This window comes from Ictidomys tridecemlineatus, chromosome 15 (assembly GCF_052094955.1).
Source record: "Ictidomys tridecemlineatus isolate mIctTri1 chromosome 15, mIctTri1.hap1, whole genome shotgun sequence".
Classification (NCBI taxonomy): domain Eukaryota; kingdom Metazoa; phylum Chordata; class Mammalia; order Rodentia; family Sciuridae; genus Ictidomys; species Ictidomys tridecemlineatus.
In genome coordinates, this window is record NC_135491.1 from 18,323,680 (window position 1) to 18,343,318 (window position 19,639).

The 19,639-nt window shown below is 38.2% G+C and overlaps 1 protein-coding gene across 1 annotated transcript in view; it reads right to left on the reverse strand.

Moving 5' to 3' along the window:
• Nucleotides 1–19,639, reverse strand: part of Garre1 (granule associated Rac and RHOG effector 1) — an 87,517-nt gene that overhangs the window by 52,560 nt on the left and 15,318 nt on the right. The window contains exons 2-3 of the mRNA XM_040280024.2: nt 2,549–2,787; nt 1,497–2,208 (exon numbers count right to left, since the gene is read on the reverse strand). Of these exons, the coding sequence (XP_040135958.1) occupies nt 1,497–1,991 (495 nt within the window). The 5' untranslated portion in view covers nt 1,992–2,208; nt 2,549–2,787. The remainder of the gene's footprint in view (nt 1–1,496; nt 2,209–2,548; nt 2,788–19,639) is intronic.

The following is a 19,639-nucleotide window of genomic DNA, read 5'->3' on the forward strand; positions in this document are numbered from 1 at the left end:
AAAGTACTTTATAAATACTTTAAAAGGATAATTTCCCTGAATACAGACTGGGATCGTAGAATTAATCAGAAATTGGGTTGGGATGTAGCTCAGTGATAGAAATTAGTACACCCCCTGGGCTGGGGCTGGGGCTCAGTGGTAGAGTGCTTGCCTAGCATGTGTGAGGCACTGGATTCAATCCTCAACACCATATATAAACAAATAAATAAAGGTCCATCAATAACTAATAAAAATTTAAAAGAAAGAATTAATTAAATTAGTACACCCAAATAGATTCAAAGCAGAATGATCCAAGGAGGTTCTTATACATTTATACCAACAGATATGCATTTGTGCATGTACAGAAATTAATTACAGTTTTAGGGGGACACAATATTTTTATTTTTATGTGGTGCTAAGGAGCGAACCCAGTGCTTCATGCATGCTAGGCGAGCGCTCTACCACTGAGCCACAACCCCAGCCCAAATCTTTATTTTGGAATGGCTGAACTGAGTTGACTAATTTCTTTTTGATTTTATCTACCTCAGTTTTGAATCATTTGCAGTTTCGAACATGTAATTCACATTAAAGAAATATAGACAACCCAAAGGCCAAATCCAATCCATGAAATAGGCAGGACTGAAAGGTAAAACTGGTTTTAACATTTTTAAAGAGTTCGAAAAATGTATGTGAGAGACCACATATGAAGACCCCTGAAGCCTAAAATTCCCTATCTGACCTTTACAGAAAAAGTGTGATGGTCCCTGATTTACATTAACAATGTTGCATCTCAAAAAATAATTCAAAAGTCCTCTTGCAAATGCCTTCAAAGTCATTTCTAAACACAATAACAACAATTTAGCTGTTTTTTTCTTTTAAACTCAAAGCAATATTAGCTATTCAGCTACCTCAGTTATCAGATTTGGCTCAAAAAACTGGTGACTTCAGCCTCAGGAGAAAGAGACATTTTCCCAATTACAATCTATATCCAGGAGCCTAACCAGAACATATAAGGGCACAAGGAGAAAACAATCTCAGATTAACCCCCTGAACAACCAAAACTAATTTTTTAAATTATTTTTTTAGTTGTAGATGAATATAATACCTTTACTTTATTTGTTTATTTTTATGTAGTGCCAGGGATCAAACCCAGTGCCTCACACATGCTAGGCAAGTGCTCTGCCACTGAGCCACAACCCCGGGCCCCAAAAATAATTTTTAAAATATATCAATTAAAGGGTTAGGGTTGCAGCTCAGTGCAGAGCACATGCCTAACATGTGTGAGGCACTGGGTTTGATTCTTAGCACCACATATAAATAAATAACCTTTTAACCTACTTAATTTGATTTAAAAGCAGTTTAGAACTTGGCAAGCACAAATATTTCACAAGGAGACAGTATCAACAGAAAGAGAACAAAGGCTATCACTACAGTAAACTAAGAAAAATTAAGACAATATCCTCACTCATCTCTGGAACACATTTTCCTACCTAAGTATGACATAGAAGGTACTCTACCTCAATGTCCTGGAGACTGAATTCTTTCTGATCTGTAAAGTTTGCAGCCCCAGCACTAAGTTCCATCAGCATCTTGGCAATCTCAGGCTTTATGGCTGAGGTCAGCCGACTGGCTGCTTCCATGACATGCTCCTGCACATCTTTGAGCTGCATGGCTGCCTTTGAGTAATGCGAGTTTCGGAACACAGTGCTGAAGAGATCTGTGAGGAAAGTACTGGCACGGCAGAAGACGTTGAGGGCGTCCAGGTATTTGGAGATACCCTGCTGGATGTCAGCGATGGGAGTGGAGTGTGGCATGGTATGGTGGCAGGTGCCTGCAGCAGTCAGACTGCCCAGGGGCGCAGAGGTGGCTGTGGATGCCAGGGGAGCGCTCAGTGCTCGGCCCAGCTCAGGCATCGGGTACTGCTGGTGCTGCTGTACCTTCTGCTTGGACCCGCCAAGCAGGAAGCGCCGCTTGTAGTCCATTTTACTGTCCTGGGCACTGCAGCAATACATGCGGGATGGGGAACTGTCCCAAGGACTGACAGCAGATCAGGGTTCTGATTCTTTTTTTTTTTTTTTCCCAAAACTGCAGCTAGGTATAAAAATAGTGGAGTTCTGCAAATCTAAGTTTTAAAAAAGGCATTTCCATGAGGCAGATGATCATGTGATCCAACATAGAGGTGAGGACAACTGGTTTATATAATTAATATTTTCAGTGTAGACAGGACCACTGACAAAAAAATAAAAGTGTGTTCAAAATGCTGTATAAGAACTGTTTTGCATTCCACTCTCTTAATAAAAAGGTATGCTTTCTGAGGAAAATGTTTACTTATAATTGCTTTGGGAGAATATTTTGATACTTATATTTACAATGGCAAAAAAATAACTTAACTTTTTAAAAATGTAATATAATGTATCTTCAGTATACCAAAAAGTTAGAACCCCAAAACCCACAAGCTGATCAACAGCAATTTAAAAAGCAATACATGGTTACTACACACAAAGTCCTTAAGAAGGAAGATCAAACTTCTGCAGAATTTTGACAGAGCCTGCCTGTCAAATCCATTTACCTGTAAAGCTTCTCCTCAAAACTAAAAATTTCCAAATTTCCTGCAATGTTTTCTGAAAACAAGTTTTCTTTAAAAATGGCATTTGTTATTATAAGTGTTCTCCTCCTTTCCTTTTGTTTGCTGAGGTAGTGATTTCCTTATAACATTAATAAAAGGTGCTTGCAGACTGGGTTGGCCCTCATTTACAAAGTCTGAAGCAAGAATGCACAGATGTATTCATAAGGCCTCTAAGTCATTTCCTGTAAGGGGAAAAAAAAAGAAGATAAAGTCAGGAAGGCCATAAGACAATGAGGAATTCTGAAACATTAATTTATGCAATGTTATCATCTACACAGGCAGGCTACAAATGAATGAAATAAAATATCATATTATAAACTTAAAGAAGCAGGACAACAGTAAAAGTTGAACTGTGAAATGATTCCTGTTAGAAAATTCCTCAAGGGCTGGTGATGTAGCTTAGTGGCAGGGCATTTGTCTAGTATGTGCAGGCCCTGCCTTCACTAAAAGGGAAGAAAAAAGAAAAGAAAAGAAAATTCCTCAAGTTGTAGTAGAAAAATAATGCAACAAGGTAAATCTGATTCCACACCAACCACTCCAAAACTGAGGCTAACCTGTGACACCTTGAACAAGGCCTGGCTTGTTTTCCCCCTTAGGGAGTTCACTAATCGGCAAGAAGATTGGATGAATTCACTTGTCCCTTGGTATCCATGGAGGACTGATTCCAGGACTCCCTGAAGGTCTCTAAAATCCAAGAATGCTCAAGTTCCTTAAATAAATGGCACTGTATTTGCATATAACATATATACCATCCTTCCCTACACTTTAAATCACCTCTAGATTATTTATAGTACCTAATACAATGTAAATGCTATGTAAAAAACTGTATTGTTTAAGGAATAAAAAATCTGAACACATTTAGCACAGGTACAGTTTGTTAAAAAATATTTCCTATTTGGAATTAAACCTGGAAATGTGGAACCTAGACTAAGACGTCTGACTAAGCTTTTGGTGAAAGAGATTAATCTCCTCACAAAACTTTGAAGAGATCAGATAAAGGAAAGATGGGCACAAAGATGAGAGAAATCAGGAAGGCTGTTATGAAAAAAAAAATTATTCTGAGGTAGGCCTTGATTGTAGGATGGATTTTGAGTAGTACAAAAGGGACACATAGGCGCTCACCAAGTGAAGAATCATCTCAGCAAAGGCCCTGAAGCAGGAGAGCACCAGATCTGTTCAGGATATACCCAGCTGGGCTAAAGTACCTCGCGCAGAAAGACAAAATCTTGAGAGAAAAGTGGCTGGCAGGTGGTTTGTAGACAGGATTCTTCTAATCACAAGCCAAATACCAATTTCTCCCTGGGTATTCAGAGAGGAAGCTTGGAAAAATATGCTGTTTTTCACTCCCTGGGGTAATTTCTACAGAATCTCTGGCTCTGGTTAGCAATATCTGGACATCACTGGTTATAGTTTCTGATACCTACAACAGAAAAATAGCATATTCTCACTGAGCTAACTTCAGGGGTAACATTTGCTTGAACTACCTGTTCTGTCAAACATAGCAATAGTTAAAATATATTTTATTAAAAGTTATATTTTTAGTATATACTAAACTTCAGCATATATAATATCTATGTATAGTTTGGTGTACTTTTTATTTTCAATGTTGAAGACTGAACACAGGATCAACTTGTATGTGCTAAGCAAGTGCTGTACCACTAAGCTACACATCCAACTCTGGTCTACTTATTAATGACCAGTTTCTTTCTTTCCATTTTCATTTTTGTACATAAAAATACACATAAATAATACTTTGTCACTTATCATGGCCAATCATCAACTCCTTTAAAGTTCTATAACTATGTAAGGAACACAGAAAGTTATTTTATAAGAGCAAGAAACAAAGAGTGCTGAGGACACAGACATACATGTAAATTCACCTATGGCTCTGTGAAATTCTTGACCCTTAAAGAAGAAAAAGACAAACAAACTGATAGCCAGGCGTGGTGGCACATGTCTATAGTCCCAGAACTTGGGAGACTGAGGTGGAAGGATCACTTGAGGCCAGAAGTTTGAGGCTAGCCTGGACAACACAGCAAGAACTCAGCTCAAACAGAAAGACAAAAACAAACAAACAAAAAGCTCATAAACTTCTCCAGAAACAAGTAACAAATGGCTATTGTAAGAAATCTGATCCCAGTTGTTCTTTTTCCAAATTCATGACAATAAGGCAATGGTACCTAACCTTGCCCACTTGCTACATCATAATTAATTCTAATGTATAAAAGCAGCACTCAACAGAAACAAAGAAGGCTGTTCCTGTGGAAACTCTGTGTCTGTAAAGGAAAACCTTTGCCTTGAGTTCACCACAGTGTCTTGAGTAGACCAGAGAAGCACTTTTTGTTCAGTGATGCACCAAATTTCCTAGTTCCTGGGCATCCTCTTCCACTGCTATCTCTGGCTCTAGGAGAGCCCATTCCCATTCCTTTGGCAGGTGGACCTGCAAGACCAAGTTGCTTACCTAACTTCTAAAAACAATCAGAAACATTAAACTTTTTTTAAAAAAAATTTGTATCCTTCCAAAGTTTATTTGAATTATAAGTATTAAAACTTTTTCAGCCAGATGCAGTGGTGCATGCCTGTAACCTCAACTACTTGAGAGCTGAGGCATGAGAATTGCAAGTTTGAGGCCAACCTCAGCAACTTAATAAGACCTTGTCCCAAAGTAGAAAATAAAAGAACTGGGGTAGAGCTCAGTGATAAAACACACCTGGGATCAATTCCCAGTACCAGGAAAAAAAAAAAAAAAAAAGACAACTTCACAAAAATTCATCTAAAATTAAATAGTGCAGTCTCTATCAAAATTTAAAGTAAAGTTTTAGTGGAAATGGGCAAGCTGACCCTAAAGTTCATATGGAAATGCAAAAGATCCAGCATGACCAAAATAAATTTGTTTTTTGGGGGGGAGAGCTGAAGGAATCATATCATACTGATTTTAAAATCTACTATAAACACATTATAATCAAAGCAGTGGAGCACTGACATAAGGAAGGACACATAAGTGACTGGAACAGAACTGGATGTCCAGAACTAAACTCAAATACTTAGGCTTAATTACTTCATGGAGTTTGTTTCCAGTGGTAGGGATTGAACCCAGGGCATGACTCGTGCATGTTAGCCAAAACCTTTTATAAGGGTATCAAAACCATTCAATGGAGAAGGAATAGTCTTTTCAATAAGTGGTGCTAGGGTAACTAAATATCCACATACCCAAAAATGAATGTGACCAGATGAGGTGCCCCATCCCTAAGTCCCAGTGGCTCATGAGGTTGGGGCAAGAGGATGGCAAGCTCAAAGCCAGCTTCAGCAATTTAGCAAGATCCTGTCTCAAAATAAGAAATTAAAAAAAGGGGCTGGGGATGTAGCTCAAGCGGTAGCCTGCTCGCCTGGCATGCATGGGGCCCGGGTTCAATCCTCAGCACCACATACCAACAAATATGTTGTGTCTGCCGAAAACTAAAAAATAAATATTAAAATATTCTCAAAAAAAAAATTAAAAAAGGCCTGTTGGTGTGGCTCAGTGGTTAAGCACCACTGGGTTACACCATCAGTACCAAAAATAAAAGAATGAATGTTGTGAACCCCTATTTCACATCATATACAAAAATTAACTCAAAATAAATCAAAGATTTAAATATAATAATTAAAATATAAAACTCTTAGAAGAAAACAAGTGAAAATTTTTGTGAGCATGGGTTAGACAATGGTTTCTGAAACATAACACCTAAAGCATATGCAACAAAAAATTTAAAAATTGGGTTTCATCAAAATAAGAACTATAGCTGGGGATGCAGCTCAGTATTAGAGCACTTACTTGCCTGGCATGCATGAGGTCCTGGGTTCAATCTCCAGCACCACACCCATGCGCACTTGCACAAAAGAAAATTTTAAATGTTTATAGAAGAATGCAGTGGTGCACAGCTGTAATTCCAGTTACATGGGAGACTAAGGCAGGAGGATTAAAAATTCAAGGGCAACTTAGCAAGACCTTGTCTCAAATTAAAAAATAAAAAGTGTTGAGGGTATAGCTTAGGATAAGAGTGCTTGCCTAGCATGCACAAGGTCCTGGGTTCAATCCCAGCAGCACAAAAAGAAAGAAAATTCAATTAAAAAGGTAGCCAAATCATGAAAATGGAAGGGAGACCAGTAGAGTAGAGGAAAAGAGAAAATGAGGGGGAAAGAGGAGGGGGGAAAGGGGAGGACGGGAAAGGGGAGGAACTGAGGGATAAGGCTGACCAAATTTTGCTGTGGGCATGTGTAAATGTACCATGGTGAATTCCACCTTTATGTACACCTATAAAGTAATAATTTATAAAAACAACAAATAGATGGGGAGAAGGTCAGTAGAGTAAGGAGGTGGTATGGGGAGGGGTATGTTGGGGAAAAGAAGAGGGAAGAGGTACTGGGGACTGAAAATGGAGCAAATTATATTCCATGCATGTGTGATTTTGTCAAAATGAAACCAACTATTACATATAACTATAATGCACTAATAAAAACATACAAAAATGTACAATAACCAATGTTAGTGAAAATGTAGAGAAATTGAAATCCTCATTCACTGTAAGTAGAAGATTAGATGAGCACTTTAAACAGTTTAACAGTTTCCTCAAATGGTTAAATATACACAACCCACAAATTCAATTCCTATGCATATATCCAAAAGAAAAGAAAAAAAAATCCACATGCTAGGCTCAGTGGCACACATCTGTAATCCCAGTTACCTGGGTGGCTGAGGCAAGATAATCACAAGTTTGAAGCTAGCCTGGGCAACTCAGTGAGACACGATCTCAACATAAAAATAAAATAGGTTGGGAATGTATTTCAGTGGTAAAGTGCTTGCTTGGCCTGTGTAAGCCCCTGGGTTCAATCCCTAGTAAACAAGTTCATAAAGAAAATCCTATACTCAAACATTCACAGCAGCATTATTTATAATAGCTAAAAAGTAGTAACAACTCAAATGTCTATCAACTGATAAATGAATTTAAAAAAGCTATATAATGGAATATTAATCAGGACAAATAGGAATGAAGTTCTGACAAATGCTACAATGTGTATGAACCTTGAAAACATTGGGAAAAGTGAAAGAAAAACTACATACAAGAAAGCATATATTATATAAAATATCCAGGATAGGCAATTCATGCAAATATAAAGTAAATTTGTAGAGAGCTGGGATTGTGGCTCGATGGCAGAGCACTTACCTCACACGTGTGAGGCCCTGGGTTCCATCCTCAGCACCACATAAAAATAAACAAATAAAGGTATTGTGTCCATCTACAACTAAAAATATATTTTTAAAAAAAGTAAATTTGTAAAATAGGGAGTACTTGGCTAATAGATATGGGATTTCTTGTCCCAAAAGTAGATAATGGTGATGCTGGTACAACTCTGAATATACTAAAAAACCATTGAACTATATACTTTAAAAAGATGAATTTTATGACACATGAATTTTACCTCAATAAAACTATTACTTTTTAAAAAGTATCACCATATCATCCTTTGCCATTTTCTTTATGTATCATATTCACTAGTACAAGGTGTATAATAAAAAAAATACATTTTCCAGGGATGCCTTTAGCACCAGACTGTCTCCTTTTTGTACTCCAGATAGAAATCTTTATCTAAAAGCTGCTATCCAGAATCTGGGAATGTAAATTACCAAAACAAAACAAACAAAAAACCCCTTGGAGATCAACTAATTGCTAGACACAGTGGCACACACCTGTAACCCCACCTACTCAAGAGAATAAGGCAGGAGGATAACAAATTCAAGGCCAGCCCGTCTCAAAATAAAAAATTAAAAAGGCTGGGCCAGAGATGTAACTCAGTGGTGGACTGCCACTGGATTCAATTCCCAGGACTGCCAAACAAAACAAAACAAAACAACAACTCATCTAAATTAAACCCTGCAATTTACATATTAAAAAAAAATCCCATGATACTAAATGTCTTGCACTAGGCCACATAATCTCAGGATCATACACTGGTATCTTGACTTTCAGAACTCTAAACATGAATGTTCTGTTCTAAACTACCCAGACTGGCAGATAAGATTAGGCAATGCTACAAGAAAACATCCTAAAATGAGGCCTAATCTAATAAAGTTTTGTTTCTTGCTCACAAAAAAATTCAACGTGGATCTGGCAGCCCTTCTTCAGCTTGTAGGGACATCACTGGAACTTTACTGTCTTTAATAGTCACTCCAGCACAGAAAAAAAGTGAAAATTCATACCCCCTCAGTAATCCACTGAAAGTGACACATATCACTTCCCTTCACAGCAAGGCTTTAGTCAAAATTAGTCACATGATGCCAAATTAACTGTAAGAGAGATCGGGAAATGTAAGAGAACATATGGAATACTGTAAAAGCATTATAGTTGGCTAAAGCTGTCCATCCAGCCATGTGTTGTACAGTTCTGACCAGATGGCAAAAGCAATCTGGACTTCACGCAGGGAAGGCTGTTCTTTAATGCAGAGGCCCCACAGCTACTCTCCAGAGGCCAGCTCAAACTCACCCATAGTCTGTTCCAGAATGTGGTTCTCAGTTGTGTGTATGTATGGAGAAAGGGGGAGCGGGTTCCTTTGAGAAACTTATGAAAAATCACTTCAGTCTAATACTCATCCAAAACACTGAAGTTTCCATTCAGTTTTGGAACTGGAGCCCCAGGTGAAAACAACAACAAAACAAATTGCCCTTCACATCTCCATGCTTTCCTTCCCTCCAGAGGAAGACTATATAGTCCGGGAAGCATCAGATGATGTTTTGAAAACTGAGCTTCATTTTTTGCTTCTAGGGTTGGTCAAACAGGTTACCAAGCAAGGAAGACCTAAGGTTCAGGCTAAAGTATTTAGTAAAACCTCAGAGAAATAATATATAAGGGACCTTTGCACCCCCACTATTTTCTAAGCACCTGTCTTCTCAAGGTATGGTCCTTGGACCATGAACATCAGAACTAAGTATCCCAAGGCCAAGGGTACACCTATGTTATTAACCAAATACTTCCTCACAAAATTTGTATGTTGAACCAAATTTCCAATATGATGCCATTTGAGGTAGTTAGAGGTAATTAGGTTGTGAGGATATAGCCCTCTTAAATGGTATTAGTAATTTTTTTTTTTTTGTACCAGGGATTGAACCTAGCAGCACTCAAACACTGTGCCACATCATAGCCTTTTATTTTTTATTTTGAGACACAATCTCACTAAGTTGCTTAGAGTTTCACTAAGTTCCTGCCTCAGCCTCCAAAGCAGCTGGGATTACAGGTGTGTGCCTGTAATTATTAAAAAAATAAATAAAAGCCAAAAAACTAGGTCTCTCTTTTCCTATCATGTGAAGATGTAAAAAGCTGGAAATCTGCAATCCAGAGGAGGGCCTTTGCCAGAACCCCATAATGATGGCACCTGATCTTGGACTTTTAGATTCCAGAACTGAGAAACAAAGTTCTGTTGTTTTCAAGTCACCCAGTCTATGGGACTTTGTTAAAGCACTCAGCAACTAAGATAACCTGTATGATGATAGGTCTTACATAATAGTATACTAGAGGTGGTCATAACCACCACCAAGAATTTTGTTAAGAACGGAAGCCAGAAAACTACGGCATTTACAGGTCAATGGATGGAGTTAGAGAAGATATGGCTAAGTGAAGTTAGCCAATCCCAAAAAACCAAATGCCAGATGTTTTCTCTGATATAAGGAGGCTGATTCATAGTGGAGTAGGAAGGAATAGATGAACTCTAGATAGGGTGGAGGAGTGGGAGGGAAAGGGAGGGTGTAGGCGGTTAGAAATGATGTTGGAATGTGATGGACATTATTATCCAAAGTACATGAATTGGGTCTGGGGTTGTGGCTTAGTAGTAGAACACTTACCTAGCATGGGTGAGGCACTGGGTTTGATTCTCAGCACCACATAAAAATAAATAAATAAAGGTATTGTGTCCATCTACAACTAAAACATATTTAAAAAAAATAAAAATAGGAATTGGTGGGAGTGAATATATTTTATATACAATCAGAGATATGAAAAAATTGTGCTCTATATGTGTAATAAGAATTGTAATGCATTCTGCATAAGACACACACACACACACACACACACACACAATGGAAACAGCAATTTTTTTTTCACAAGACACCATATTAACATTAAACTTACTGAAACTAGAATGAAAAGAAAGAACACACCAGTGAAAAACAATGGCTTAAGGATTTCCTCCACTTGTATTAGAATCAGGATACCACTCTTACTAGAATGACAATTAAAATGTTGATTCCTAGGGCACAACTAAGATCTAATACATCAATCTTTGTGGTGAAGCTGAGAACACTTTTTTTTTAGAGAGAGAGAGAGGTAGAGAGAGAGAGAATTTTAATATTTATTTTTTAGTTATCGGCGGGCACAACATCTGTGTTTGTATGTGGTGCTGAGGATTGAACCCGAACCCGGGCCACACACATGCCAGGCAAGCGCGCTACCGCTTGAGCCACATCCCCAGCCCGAGAACACTTATTTTTAACAAGTTCCTCAGGTGATTATGATGCATACAATAATTTGAGAACCAAAGTGGTCAGCTGAAAATGGGCTAAAAGCCACAAGTATGAGCACACCAAAGACAGCACCTGACTAAAATAACACTTAGTGAAACTAGGGTATTCTCAACAATATTTCTGTTCACTCAAGAATTCAGTAAAGCACCTGGGTATGGTGGTGCATGCCTGTAATCCCAGTGACTTGAGAGGCTGAGGCAGGAGGATCATAAGTTGGAGACCAGCCTCAGCAACTTAGCAAGACCCTGTCTCAGAATAAAAATAAAAGGGCTGGGGATGTGGCTCAGTGCTCAAGCATCCCTGAGTTCAGTTGCCAATACCTAAACAAAAACAAAAAAAAATCAGAAAAGCATTTCCACAGTTAATGAGTGTAGCTCAATGGTAGATGGCTTGCATTGCAGTGCAAAGCCCTTGGTTCCATTCCTAAAATGAAACAAAACACCAAAATGAAAACAAAAACAAAACAGAAAGGCACTTCTCCCACCAAAATAATAAATACTTCTGAAAACCAAGAAGCTAGTTGGACAATTCAATGAGAAATTCTGTGTGTATCATAACTGCTTCTAACAAGATCCCATAAGCGCCACGATCAAGCCTAGAGTTCTTCTCTAGGTAGAAGAAAAAACAAGCTCCTTAAAAAAGATGAAAAGTGGGCTGGGGATGTGGCTCAAGCGGTAGTGCGATCGCTTGGCATGCGTGCGGCCCGGGTTCGATCCTCAGCATCACATACAAATGAAGATGTTGTGTCTGCCAATAACTAAAAAATAAATATTAAAAAAATATTCTTTCTCTCTCTCCCCCTCTCTCTTTAAAAAAAAAAAAAAGATGAAAAGTGGTTCATTTGCGATTTTTGTTGTTGTTGTTTTGGTACTGGGGGCTCTTTACGGTTCAGCCACATCCCTGGCCTTCTTATTTACATTTTAAAATTTTGAGATGTAGACTCACTAAATTGCTGAGGTTGGTCATGAACTTGTACTTGTGATCCTTCCTGCTTCAGCCTTCCAAGTAGCTGGGATTATAGGTAAGTGTCACTACACGTGGTTTGAAAACTTTTTTTTTTTAACCATTCTTTTTTTAAGTACTGGGAATTGAACCCAGGAACACTTTACCACTGAGCTACATCTGCAGCCCTTTTTCTTTTCTTTCTTTCTTTCTTTTTTTTTTTTTTTTTTTTTTGGTACCAGGGATTGAACTCAGTGCACTTGGCCACTGGGCCACATCCCCAGCCCTACTTTGTATTTTATTTAGAGACAGAGTCTCATTGAGTTGCTTGGCGCCTTGCCATTGCTGAGGCTGGCTGAGAACTCACAATCCTACTGCTTCAGCCTACCGAGCCGCTAGGAGTACAAGTGTGCACCACTGCACTGAACTCTTTTTTATTTTGAGACAGGGTCTTTCCAGATTATACAGGCTGATCTCAAATTTATAATCCTGCCTCAGACTCCTGAGTCGCAGTGAGTGCCACGGTGCTCGGCTTGGTTTTTACTTATTCTTAACAGATCTCATATCTCTTGAGATAATCCTTAGATAAGATTAAATTCAAGGAAGTATCATGAAACTAAAATCCTATTCAAGTTCTATCATTCTCAAATGGGATCTTGCAAAGAAATAATTTGCAGAGAAGGTGATCACACCTATCTACAGTAGAGTCATTGTCATGGCAGTGAACATAACATTGCTTCACAAACTACTGTCAGAAGTTGTGTGATAGGTACATAAGATTTATCATATCATTTGCTCTAATGTATATGATTAAATATTTCTGAAATAAAAGCACACACAAGCAACTGGCTATATTCCTTTTATTTATTTTTTAAACAAAATTCTTCCCAATGTTTTCCGATTGTTTTTCAAAAGCTTTCCCCCTTATTTATCTGCCTGAAGGATTAAATATGTTCCATCCATTTAAGGACATTTATTTTTTTATATTTTCTTAAAGGAATTTTCACTGGAAAAACATTCGAGATTTATGAATGCACTATTCATGCTGCATGGAAATAAATACACATTGTGAAAGACTGCAGAAGTCAGTGTAGCCAAGACTTGTTAAGATTTCAGTAATGTATTCATAAATTTTAATCCTACCTAAAATTCTCAAACACATAGCAGAAAATTATGTTTTAGTAGGTTAAGTCACATCTTTTCAACATCACAATAATTTTGCAAAGTCAGCAGCAATTTCCACTCCAAACAATAAAAAACAAGTATTCATTAATATAAAGAAATTTAGAGTATGTAACAGAAGTGAGTCTGCATTATGTATTTGGGGAGTTCAAAACCCAATTGAGTCAAATGTATAAAAGATGATATATCATGAGCTCTGTAATGTTTTGAACAATCAATAAAAAAAATGGAAAAAAAAAAGAAATTTAAACAGAATTATTGTAAGATCTAGCAATTATACTTCTGAGTATGTACAGAAAAGAACAGCAAGCAGGGACCTGAACAGATATTTGTACAGCCATGTTCATGGCAGCTTATTCATAACAGCTAAAAGGTGGAAACCACTCAAAAGTCCATCAACAGATGAATAGACAAAAAATGTGGTATATCCATACAATGGAATATTATTCAGCATTAAAAAATAGGGGGAAGCCTGGTAGGGTGACACACACCTATAATCCTAGTGATTTGGGAGGCTGAGGAGCAGGATTCAAAATTCAAGGTCAGCTTCAGCAATTTAGAGAGACCCTCAGCAATTTAGCAAGAACATGTCTCAAAACAAAAAAATACTCCACAGGCACAGTGGCACATGCCTGTAATCACAGTGGCTCTGGGATTACAAGGCACTAAGTAACTCAGTGAGACCCTATCTCTAAATAAAATACAAAACAGTGCTGCGGATGTGGTTCAGTGATCGAGTGCCCCTGAGTTCAATCCCCAGTACCCCCAAACATAAATAAATAAGGACTTAGAATGTAGTTCAGTGGTAGGGCACTAGTCTAACATGTACAAGGTCCTGTACCCAGTACCTCAAAAAAAAAGAAGGAAAGGGAATTCTGACTCATGCTCCAACTTGCATGAACCTTGGAGATATTATGCTAAGTGAAATAAATCAGATACATAAGGACCAATGTATATGATTCTAATATATGAGGTACCTAAAAGAGTCAAATTCATAAATGCAAAAAGTAGAATGTAAAAAAAAAAAAAAAGTAGAATAGAGGTTCCCAGGGGCTGGGGAAAAAGAGATAAATAAGTTATTGTCTGATGTGGTAAGGAATTTCAGTTTGGGATGCTTGAAAAAGTTCTGGATTTAGGTGGTGGTAATGGTTGTAACAACACTATGAATGTACTTAATGACACTGAACTGTATACTTAAAAATGATTGAAATGACAACTTTTATGTTATGTATACTCCACCATCAAAAAAATATCACAAGATCATAAGATATTAAGAAAAATTCACTTTTGGAGGAATTAAGGCACTAAGTGATTATTCTGAAATTGACTGGGGGTGGGGTATCAAGCAATTATCCTCCCTTTCCTGTTTATACTGTTTTGTACAATATTACCCCGGGGAAAGTTTTTTTTTTTTTTTTTAATAATGAGATTTTTTTTTAAGAGAGAGTGAGAGAGGAGAGAGAGAGAGAGAGAGAGAGAGAGAGAGAGAATTTTTAATATTTATTTTTTAGTTCTCGGCAGACACAACATCTTTGTTGGTATGTGGTGCTGAGGATCGAACCCAGGCCGCACGCATGCCAGGCGATCGCGCTACCACTTGAGCCACATCCCCAGCCCGGGGAAAGTTTTTTATAAAAGAAAGAAAGAGGGCTGGGGATATAGCTCAGTTGGTAGAGTGGTTGTCTTGCATGCACAAGGCCCTGGGTTTGATTCCCAGCACCACAAAAAAAAAAAAAAAAAGAAAAAGAAACTAGCTATTAAATACAGATGAAATGCTAATAAAACCACCATTTTGCAACCCTAATGAAACAGTGATTATCAATCATGGTTAAAATCATTAGATGAAAATTTGGTTAGGAAGTTTATGATGAAGGAATTAGACTTGATGACACTTGAACCCTTTGATTAATTCCAGTATTATTAAAAATAGAGAACTAGACATATAATTACATTATATTATGTAATGCTGTTATGGCATATTATTATGATGATGAAATACAAAGTACATGGTACCATTCATGAAACACTAAAATATTTAGGTAAAATCTAATCAAGACTCCCTCTCTAGCCAGCAATTTACAGAAAATATGAAAGATAAACTACAAATTAAGTATTTTCCATAGGTCTTTTTAACCTCACATAAATAATCAGTTTTAAAAACCAAGGATCTTATAGCCTAGGTGAATTATAGTTTTAATAGTCTTCTCAGAGCAGTTTTACCAGCTTTGTCCTCCAGTTTCATTTTTGTTCCTTTCTCCTAACCTTGCAATGTGTCTGTGCCTATCAGTATGTATGTTAACATGAACTGAACCCAGGGCCCTGGACAGGCCAGGCAAGTGTTCCACCACTGAGGTATCTCCCAAGGCCTTTTAATCTCCTTTTTGCATGTAATTTACACTCACTGGGGTTCCCTGGCACTTAAGAATTAAATCAAACTTCTCACCAAGACCAGCACAGCCCTGCCTTACTCTTCAGCTTCATTTTGTGCCTTCTGATCCCTTGCTCATAACTGTCCAGCCACATTGCTCAGATTCTAGTTTTTCTAGCACACCAAATTCTTCCACACCTTGCTGATGCCCCTATCTGGGAAGCTCTTACACCCTCTTACTCTCCTACTCATGATGCTCTTCCTTATTGTCTTTTAGTTCTTGAAAAATTATCACTCCTCAGAGAAGCCATTTTTCTTTTTTCCCTTGGGAGGGGGTATTAGGGATTGAATCGAGAGGCACTTAACCACTGAGCCACATCACCAGCCCTTTAAATTTTTCATTGTGAGACGGGGTCTCACTAAGTTGCTTAGGGCCCCACTAAGTTGCTGAAGCTGGCCTCCAATATCCAATCGTCCTGCCTCAGCCTCCCAACTCACTGGAATTACAAGTGTGCACCAATGTGCTGGGCCAGAGAAACCATCCCTAGTCAACCTGTCTAAACTAGGTTCACCTCATGCCTACAATGCTGTCTTGTCTTAATGAACTAGCAATCATCACTTCATTTGCTTGTGCGTAACTTACCTGCTGGCATATAAATTCCTGAGGACAGCACTGTCCTGTTGACTGCAGGGTCCCCAAAGTCAATGAGTGTGCTGGAAGATTCTTTGGAAATCTGATATCAGTGAGTCACTGATTGTTTTCTAGTGGCACTGTCCTGAAAATCTAAGAAAATGGCTCCTATGCAAGTCATCTCTCTACCTAGAAGGTGACAGATCTGCAAAAACCTGACAGTGGTTGCAATTATCTGTGGCCTTAAGATAAGTGATGTGGAGCAAAGGATATAGTTTAGTGGAAGAGCACGTGTGAGGTCCTGGGTTCTATCCTAGCACCATACACACACAAGGAAAAAAGGAACATAAGAAAAACAGAAATCATGGTTTCTACTTGCAAGGTTCATAGGTTACAGTATCATGAAACAATCTCCTCTCAAGACGTGGCTTGATGTAAATGGAAAATGCTGGCTATTTCCCTGCCTGTACTTTATTATTCACAAATCTGTTTATGGAATCTTTCACTATACACATACACATATGTACACATACACACACACACACACACACACACACACACACACACACACTTTCCCTTTCATTTCTATAGTCAAAAATATACTTCTATTCCTTTGCAGTCCCAAGATTTGCAATTCAATTTATTTCACCAAAGTTGATGATCAAATATAGATGAACCCTCCAAAGAAGATGTAACAAAAAGCACACAAAAACACATTACCTATAAGAAAATGCAAATCAAACCACAAGATACACAAGGCATGGTGGTTCATGCCTGTAATCCCAGAAACTCAGGAGGCTGAGGCAGAAGGATCTCAAGTCCAAGGCCGGCCTCAGTAACCCTGTCTCAAAATTAAAAAAAAAAAAAAAATTAAGGGCTAGGAACATAGCTCACGGATAAAGCTCCTCTAGGTTAAATCCCCAATACTCAAAAATAAAATAAACTACAAGATACCATTTCACAACCACTAGGATGGCTATAATAACAAGTGCAGACAATAATAAGTATTGACAAGGATGCAGATAAACTTTAATCTTCATGCACTGCTCACTGGAATGCAAAATGGTGCAGACACTTTGGAAAACAAACTAGCAGTTCCTCAAATGGCTAAACACGGAATTACCACACAACCAAGGGATTATACTCTATGCATATATCCAGAGAAATGAAAAACGTGTCTACATGAAACCTGTACATGAATATTCAGAGCATTGTTCATAATACCCTAAAACTGAAAACAACTCAACTGTCTTATCAACTGACAAATGAATAAACAAAATGTGATATAACCATAGAGTGGAATTCTACTCATTCTTGAAGAGAAATGAAGAGCCAATGCATCCATTAATATAAAATATCCAGATTAGGCAAATTCAGTGAAACAGAAAATTAATGGCTACCCAAAGCTGTGGGCTGGGAGGGAGAAATAAGAAGTGACTGCTAATAGGTAGAGGGTTTCTTTTTTGGAGTGATAAAAATGTTTTAACATTAATTTCATTTAGTTGTGGCACAGTTGCAAATAAACTAAAAAAACCACTGACCTAAATACCAAAAATAAAAACTTACAAAAATATAAAGATGAACCACTCTATAAGCAATTCCCTCTTTAGAGAAAATGAAATCCACAGAAAATGTTCCACTCCTGTCCAACACACAATACTGTAAACCCAAAATATCTACTCTTGATAATGTGGAGACACTACAGGAAATTCTTTAGACAGATTAGAGAAGTTATTGTCCATGAAGTTCAAAGCCCAACCATTTCCATGTTTTAAGTTGAGACTGACTAAAACCATATTTAGACATGTACTCCACAAAAATGCTTTGAACAATTTTATTCTCATCATTCATGAATTTAAAATATCCATTCAGGCAAGAGAAAATGCCTGAAAGATTCAGTCTTTTGTTCCCTTCCTCCTTAGAACTCTATTCTTTTGGCTCCCTTTATCCATTATCTCATTTGAAAGTGAAGCATCTTTGTCAGAGCAAAAATGAAAAGATGCTAGTTCTAGCTCACCTCCTTACTTCCATTTGAGCCATTCTTCCTTAGTGCAATGGGTCCTCAGAGCTCTGCTGTATCCTCTAAGATCAGAACATTCTCCCTGGGAAGACTCCCAAATCCATCTCTAGCCCAGATTTTTCTCCTAATCTCCAAACACCAAATACTCAACTGCTCAACAGACAGGTTCCCAAATCAAATGTCCAAAACCAACTCCCCCAATGTTCCTTTTGTCTCTATGAATGGCATCACCATCCACCTCCTTGAACAAGGCAGAAACCTGGGAGTAAGCCTCCACTCCTCACTCTCCTTCACATCCAATTAATCATTACTTCTTCCCCTTCCTGCCTTACTAGTGTTCCAGTCCTTCTCTTTCTATCATCACTGCCACTATCAAAGCTCAGATCATATTCATCTCTTATCTGAACACCAAGGTGATTCCTAAGTGGTCTTCCAAAAGCCTGCGCTCCTCTGGTTGCTGTGTGATTCTTACAGATTCAATCTGATCACGCCACTCTCCTACATTATACCGGGAATGATGACTGGGCATGGTTGTGTATGCCTGTAGTTCCAGTAACTTGGGAGGCTAAGGCATGAAGATCGTGAGTTTAAGGCCAGCCCCAGTGACTTAGCAGGGCCCTAAACAACTTTGCAACTGTCTCAAAACAAAAAAATTTTAAAAGCTGGATCTTTTTTTTAAAAAAAAGGATGGGGAGGTGGATCATTGGTTAAGCACCCTGGGGGTTCAATCCCCAGTGCAAAACAAAAACCTGTAATAGCTCTCCACTGTCCTTCCCAACTTTCTCACACTGTCCTTGTTTTTCCCAACACCACCTGCTTCTGACACATACCATCTTCCCCCTCTCCACCAGTCTACATAGTCCATTCCCTTCATCTGGAAAGCTCTCTTGGCTTACTCTCATGCCTCCTGGATGTCTAACTTACATGTCACTTCCTCTTGGAAGCCACTCTGTGCTAGGGACCCATCTGTGTGCTACCATAGCATCCTGTTTTTAGCCCTGTGCTGGCATTAACTTTGCCGTTCTGTAACATACTGTGTCACAACCGACAGTTTCCTCAGTGTTTCCCTGCCATCTCCAAGCCCCAGCTCACTGAGCTCATTCAAGATATTCAAGAGTGCTAAGCACAGTGTAAACATTCAACAAATACTAGCTGAATGATTAGTTCATCCACAGTATTTACTTAATAGTTATTTCTGCACCACATTCAGTCAGCCTTACCACCCACAAAGGCACCAGTTTAAGTGCTAAAAACTAAGTTCTGCTAAAAGAATAATAAGGGAAAAAAGTTACTGATCATGCCACATTCAGGTACTCCTAAATAAACAAAATGGACCTTCC